This window comes from Coregonus clupeaformis, unplaced genomic scaffold (assembly GCF_020615455.1).
Source record: "Coregonus clupeaformis isolate EN_2021a unplaced genomic scaffold, ASM2061545v1 scaf0449, whole genome shotgun sequence".
Lineage (NCBI taxonomy): Eukaryota > Metazoa > Chordata > Actinopteri > Salmoniformes > Salmonidae > Coregonus > Coregonus clupeaformis.
Window position 1 is genome coordinate 37,501 of NW_025533904.1, and position 7,500 is coordinate 45,000.

The 7,500-nt window shown below is 42.2% G+C and overlaps 1 protein-coding gene across 1 annotated transcript in view; it reads left to right on the plus strand.

Moving 5' to 3' along the window:
- The window catches only part of LOC121564007 (dorsal-ventral patterning tolloid-like protein 1), a gene marked incomplete at its 5' end in the record, with an annotated part of 92,327 nt that overhangs the window by 26,625 nt on the left and 58,202 nt on the right, over window positions 1–7,500 (plus strand). Inside the window, one exon of the mRNA XM_045215468.1 lies at window positions 105–250. Within this exon, the coding sequence (XP_045071403.1) occupies window positions 105–250 (146 nt within the window). The remainder of the gene's footprint in view (window positions 1–104; window positions 251–7,500) is intronic.

Below are 7,500 nucleotides of genomic sequence, written 5' to 3' on the forward strand. Positions count from 1 at the left end.
CCCCCTCCTCCTCTCCCCCCTCCCCCTCCTCCTCTCCTCTCCCCCCTCCTCCTCTCCCCCCTCCCCCTCCTCCTCTCCCCCTCCTCCTCTCCCCCCTCCTGTAGCTATCTGTGGGGGAGAGATCTTGAAGGACCAGGGTCAGATCCAGTCCCCTAACTATCCTGATGACTACCGTCCATCTAAAGAGTGTGTCTGGAGCATCACTGTGTCAGAGGGGTACAACGTAGGACTCAGCTTCCAGGCCTTTGAGGTGACACCCCCTGTCTGTCTGTCTGTCTGTCTGTCTGCCTGTCTGCCTGTCTGTCTGTCTGCCTGTCTGTCTGCCTGCCTGCCTGTCTGTCTGTCTGTCTGTCTGTCTGTCTGTCTCTCTCTCTCTCTGTCTGTCTGTCTCTCTCTCTCTCTCTCTCTCTCTCTCTCTGTCTCTCTCTCTCTCTCTCTCTCTCTCTGCTCTCTCTCTCTCTCTATCCTCTCTCTGTGTCTCTCTCTCTCTCTCTCTCTCTCTCTCTCCCTCTATCCTCTTTCGCTGTCTCTCTCCCTCTATCTTCTTTCTCTGTCGTGCTGTGTCTTGTGTGCTGTCGGTCTCTGACGTGCTCGTGTGCGGGTGTGTGTCTGTTTGGGAAAGCCCCTGGTATTAACTCCATAAGAAATGTATCTGAATTCTGAATGACCTCTGGAAGACTCCCTATGACTGAAACAATGAACTGAAACTATGACTGAAACAATGAATGAACTGAACTATGACTGACACTATGACTGAACTGAAACTATGACTGAACTGAAACTATGACTGAACTGAAACTATGACTGAAACTATGAATTAACTGAAACTATGACTGAAACTATGACTGAACTGAAACTATGACTGAAACTATGACTGAAACTATGAATTAACTGAAACTAAGACTGATCTGAAACTATGACTGAAACTATGAAATTACTGTACTGAAACTATGACTGACACTATGACTGAAATGAAACTAAGACTGAAACTATGACTGAAACAATGACTGAACTGAAACTATGACTGAACTGAAACTATGACTGAACTGAAACTATACCTGAACTGAAACTATGACTGAAACTATGACTGAACTGAAACTATGACTGAAACTATGACTGAACTGAAACTATGACTGAACTGAAACTATGACTGAAACTATGACTGAAACTATGACTGAACTGAAACTATGACTGAACTGAAACTATGACTGAACTGAAACTATGACTGAACTGAAACTATAACTGAACTGAAACTATGACTGAAACTCTGACTGAACTGAAACTATGACTGAACTGAAACTATAACTGAACTGAAACTATGACTGAACTGAAACTATGACTGAACTGAAACTATGACTGAACTGAAACTATGACTGAACTGAAACTATGACTGAACTGAAACTATGACTGAACTGAAACTATAACTGAACTGAAACTATGACTGAACTGAAACTATGACTGAACTGAAACTATGACTGAACTGAAACTATGACTGAACTGAAACTATAACTGAAATGAAATTATGACTGAAACTATGACTGAACTGAAACTATGACTGAAACTATGAATGAACTGAAACTATGACTGAACTGAAACTATGACTGAACTGAAACTATGACTGAAACTATGACTGAACTGAAACTATGACTGAACTGAAACTATGAATTAACTGAAACTATGACTGAAACTATGACTGAACTGAAACTATGACTGACACTGACTGAACTGAAACTATGACTGAAACTATGACTGAACTGAAACTATGACTGAACTGAAACTATGACTGAAACTATGACTGAACTGAAACTATGACTGAACTGAAACTATGAATTAACTGAAACTATGACTGAAACTATGACTGAACTGAAACTATGACTGAACTGAAACTATGAATTAACTGAAACTATGACTGAAACTATGACTGAACTGAAACTATGAATTAACTGAAACTATGACTGAAACTATGACTGAACTGACACTATGACTGAACTAAAACTATGAATTAACTGAAACTATGACTGAAACTATGAATTAACTGAAACTATGACTGAAACTATGACTGAACTGAAACTATGACTGACACTGACTGAACTGAAACTATGACTGAACTGAAACTATGAATTAACTGAAACTATGACTGAAAGGTTGCAAGTGAAATGTTCTAATGGACAGGTTCTAAATGAAAGGTTCTAAATGAAAGGTTCTAAATGAAAGGTTCTAAATGAAAGGTTTACACACATGTTTTGTGTGTTGTGTTGAATATGTTACTTCCTGTTAGTGTTGGCTGAGGTTCAGAGTGGGGTTAGCATGGTGAGTTAATGTTGATTAGGTTCAGAGTGGGGTTAGCATGGTGAGTTAATGTTGATTAGGTTCAGAGTGGGGTTAGCATGGTGAGTTAGTTAGTGTTGATTAGGCTCAGAGTGGGGTTAGCATGGTGAGTTAATGTTGATTAGGCTCAGAGTGGGGTTAGCATGGTGAGTTAGTTAGTGTTGATTAGGCTCAGAGTGGGGTTAGCATGGTGAGTTAGTTAGTGTTGATTAGGTTCAGAGTGGGGTTAGCATGGTGAGTTAATGTTGATCAGGTTCAGAGTGGTGTTAGCATGGTGAGTTAGTTAGTGTTGATTAGGTTCAGAGTGGGGTTAGCATGGTGAGTTAGTTAGTGTTGATTAGGTTCAGAGTGGGGTTAGCATGGTGAGTTAGTTAGTGTTGATTAGGTTCAGAGTGGGGTTAGCATGGTGAGTTAGTTAGTGTTGATTAGGTTCAGAGTGGGGTTAGCATGGTGAGTTAGTTAGTGTTGATTAGGTTCAGAGTGGGGTTAGCATGGTGAGTTAGTTAGTGTTGATTAGGTTCAGAGTGGGGTTAGCATGGTGAGTTAGTTAGTGTTGGCTGAGGTTCAGAGTGGGGTTAGCATGGTGAGTTAGTTAGTGTTGATTAGGTTCAGAGTGGGGTTAGCATGGTGAGTTAGTTAGTGTTGGCTGAGGTTCAGAGTGGGGTTAGCATGGTGAGTTAGTTAGTGTTGATTAGGTTCAGAGTGGGGTTAGCATGGTGAGTTAGTTAATGTTGATTAGGTTCAGAGTGGGGTTAGCATGGTGAGTTAGTTAATGTTGATTAGGTTCAGAGTGGGGTTAGCATGGTGAGTTAGTTAGTGTTGATTAGGTTCAGAGTGGGGTTAGCATGGTGAGTTAGTTAGTGTTGATTAGGTTCAGAGTGGGGTTAGCATGGTGAGTTAGTTAGTGTTGATTAGGTTCAGAGTGGGGTTAGCATGGTGAGTTAGTTAGTGTTGATTAGGTTCAGAGTGGGGTTAGCATGGTGAGTTAATGTTGATTAGGTTCAGAGTGGGGTTAGCATGGTGAGTTAATGTTGATTAGGTTCAGAGTGGGGTTAGCATGGTGAGTTAGTTAGTGTTGATTAGGCTCAGAGTGGGGTTAGCATGGTGAGTTAATGTTGATTAGGTTCAGAGTGGGGTTAGCATGGTGAGTTAGTTAGTGTTGATTAGGTTCAGAGTGGGGTTAGCATGGTGAGTTAGTTAGTGTTGATTAGGTTCAGAGTGGGGTTAGCATGGTGAGTTAGTTAGTGTTGATTAGGTTCAGAGTGGGGTTAGCATGGTGAGTTAGTTAGTGTTGATTAGGTTCAGAGTGGGGTTAGCATGGTGAGTTAGTTAGTGTTGATTAGGTTCAGAGTGGGGTTAGTATGGTGAGTTAGTTAGTGTTGATTAGGTTCAGAGTGGGGTTAGCATGGTGAGTTAGTTAGTGTTGATTAGGTTCAGAGTGGGGTTAGTATGGTGAGTTAGTTAGTGTTGATTAGGTTCAGAGTGGGGTTAGCATGGTGAGTTAGTTAGTGTTGATTAGGTTCAGAGTGGGGTTAGCATGGTGAGTTAGTTAGTGTTGATTAGGTTCAGAGTGGGGTTAGTATGGTGAGTTAGTTAGTGTTGATTAGGTTCAGAGTGGGGTTAGCATGGTGAGTTAGTTAGTGTTGATTAGGTTCAGAGTGGGGTTAGCATGGTGAGTTAGTTAGTGTTGATTAGGTTCAGAGTGGGGTTAGCATGGTGAGTTAGTTAGTGTTGATTAGGTTCAGAGTGGGGTTAGCATGGTGAGTTAGTTAGTGTTGATTAGGTTCAGAGTGGGGTTAGCATGGTGAGTTAGTTAGTGTTGATTAGGTTCAGAGTGGGGTTAGCATGGTGAGTTAGTTAGTGTTGATTAGGTTCAGAGTGGGGTTAGCATGGTGAGTTAGTTAGTGTTGATTAGGTTCAGAGTGGGGTTAGCATGGTGAGTTAATGTTGATTAGGCTCAGAGTGGGGTTAGCATGGTGAGTTAGTTAGTGTTGATTAGGTTCAGAGTGGGGGTTAGCATGGTGAGTTAGTTAGTGTTGATTAGGTTCAGAGTGGGGTTAGCATGGTGAGTTAGTTAGTGTTGATTAGGTTCAGAGTGAGGTTAGCATGGTGAGTTAGTTAGTGTTGATTAGGTTCAGAGTGGGGTTAGCATGGTGAGTTAGTTAGTGTTGATTAGGTTCAGAGTGGGGTTAGCATGGTGAGTTAGTTAGTGTTGATTAGGTTCAGAGTGGGGTTAGCATGGTGAGTTAGTTAGTGTTGATTAGGTTCAGAGTGGGGTTAGCATGGTGAGTTAGTTAGTGTTCATTAGGTTCAGAGTGGGGTTAGCATGGGGAGTTAGTTAGTGTTGATTAGGTTCAGAGTGGGGTTAGCATGGTGAGTTAGTTAGTGTTGATTAGGTTCAGAGTGGGGTTAGCATGGTGAGTTAATGTTGATTAGGCTCAGAGTGGGGTTAGCATGGTGAGTTAATGTTGATTAGGTTCAGAGTGGGGTTAGCATTTTGAGTTAGTTAGTGTTGATTAGGTTCAGAGTGGGGTTAGTATGGTGAGTTAGTTAGTGTTGATTAGGTTCAGAGTGGGGTTAGCATGGTGAGTTAGTTAGTGTTGATTAGGTTCAGAGTGGGGTTAGCATGGTGAGTTAGTTAGTGTTGATTAGGTTCAGAGTGGGGTTAGCATGGTGAGTTAATGTTGATTAGGTTCAGAGTGGGGTTAGCATGGTGAGTTAGTTAGTGTTGATTAGGTTCAGAGTGGGGTTAGCATGGTGAGTTAATGTTGATTAGGTTCAGAGTGGGGTTAGCATGGTGAGTTAATGTTGATTAGGTTCAGAGTGGGGTTAGCATGGTGAGTTAGTTAGTGTTGATTAGGTTCAGAGTGGGGTTAGCATGGTGAGTTAGTTAGTGTTGATTAGGCTCAGAGTGGGGTTAGCATGGTGAGTTAGTTAGTGTTGATTAGGTTCAGAGTGGGGTTAGCATGGTGAGTTAATGTTGATTAGGTTCAGAGTGGGGTTAGCATGGGTAGTTAGTTAGTGTTGATTAGGTTCAGAGTGGTGTTAGCATGGTGAGTTAGTGTTGATTAGGTTCAGAGTGGGGTTAGCATGGTGAGTTAGTTAGTGTTGATTAGGTTCAGAGTGGTGTTAGCATGGTGAGTTAGTTAGTGTTGATTAGGTTCAGAGTGGGGTTAGCATGGTGAGTTAGTTAGTGTTGATTAGGTTCAGAGTGGGGTTAGCATGGTGAGTTTGTTAGTGTTGATTAGGTTCAGAGTGGGGTTAGCATGGTGAGTTAGTTAGTGTTGATTAGGTTCAGAGTGGGGTTAGCATGGTGAGTTAGTTAGTGTTGATTAGGCTCAGAGTGGGGTTAGCATGGTGAGTTAGTTAGTGTTGATTAGGTTCAGAGTGGGGTTAGCATGGTGAGTTAGTCAGTGTTGATTAGGTTCAGAGTGGGGTTAGCATGGTGAGTTAGTTAGTGTTGATTAGGTTCAGAGTGGGGTTAGCATGGTGAGTTAGTTAGTGTTGATTAGGTTCAGAGTGGGGTTAGCATGGTGAGTTAGTTAGTGTTGATTAGGTTCAGAGTGGGGTTAGCATGGTGAGTTAGTTAGTGTTGATTAGGTTCAGAGTGGGGTTAGCATGGTGAGTTAGTTAGTGTTGATTAGGTTCAGAGTGGGGTTAGCATGGTGAGTTAGTTAGTGTTGATTAGGTTCAGAGTGGGGTTAGCATGGTGAGTTAGTTAGTGTTGATTAGGTTCAGAGTGGGGTTAGCATGGTGAGTTAGTTAGTGTTGATTAGGTTCAGAGTGGGGTTAGCATGGTGAGTTAATGTTGATTAGGCTCAGAGTGGGGTTAGCATGGTGAGTTAGTTAGTGTTGATTAGGTTCAGAGTGGGGTTAGCATGGTGAGTTAGTTAGTGTTGATTAGGTTCAGAGTGGGGTTAGCATGGTGAGTTAGTTAGTGTTGATTAGGTTCAGAGTGAGGTTAGCATGGTGAGTTAGTTAGTGTTGATTAGGTTCAGAGTGGGGTTAGCATGGTGAGTTAGTTAGTGTTGATTAGGTTCAGAGTGGGGTTAGCATGGTGAGTTAGTTAGTGTTGATTAGGTTCAGAGTGGGGTTAGCATGGTGAGTTAGTTAGTGTTGATTAGGTTCAGAGTGGGGTTAGCATGGTGAGTTAGTTAGTGTTCATTAGGTTCAGAGTGGGGTTAGCATGGTGAGTTAGTTAGTGTTGATTAGGTTCAGAGTGGGGTTAGCATGGTGAGTTAGTTAGTGTTGATTAGGTTCAGAGTGGGGTTAGCATGGTGAGTTAATGTTGATTAGGCTCAGAGTGGGGTTAGCATGGTGAGTTAATGTTGATTAGGTTCAGAGTGGGGTTAGCATGGTGAGTTAGTTAGTGTTGATTAGGTTCAGAGTGGGGTTAGTATGGTGAGTTAGTTAGTGTTGATTAGGTTCAGAGTGGGGTTAGCATGGTGAGTTAGTTAGTGTTGATTAGGTTCAGAGTGGGGTTAGCATGGTGAGTTAGTTAGTGTTGATTAGGTTCAGAGTGGGGGTTAGCATGGTGAGTTAATGTTGATTAGGTTCAGAGTGGGGTTAGCATGGTGAGTTAGTTAGTGTTGATTAGGTTCAGAGTGGGGTTAGCATGGTGAGTTAATGTTGATTAGGTTCAGAGTGGGGTTAGCATGGTGAGTTAATGTTGATTAGGTTCAGAGTGGGGTTAGCATGGTGAGTTAGTTAGTGTTGATTAGGTTCAGAGTGGGGTTAGCATGGTGAGTTAGTTAGTGTTGATTAGGCTCAGAGTGGGGTTAGCATGGTGAGTTAGTTAGTGTTGATTAGGTTCAGAGTGGGGTTAGCATGGTGAGTTAATGTTGATTAGGTTCAGAGTGGGGTTAGCATGGGTAGTTAGTTAGTGTTGATTAGGTTCAGAGTGGTGTTAGCATGGTGAGTTAGTGTTGATTAGGTTCAGAGTGGGGTTAGCATGGTGAGTTAGTTAGTGTTGATTAGGTTCAGAGTGGTGTTAGCATGGTGAGTTAGTTAGTGTTGATTAGGTTCAGAGTGGGGTTAGCATGGTGAGTTAGTTAGTGTTGATTAGGTTCAGAGTGGGGTTAGCATGGTGAGTTTGTTAGTGTTGATTAGGTTCAGAGTGGGGTTAGCATGGTGAGTTAGTTAGTGTTGATTAGGTTCAGAGTGGGGTTAGCA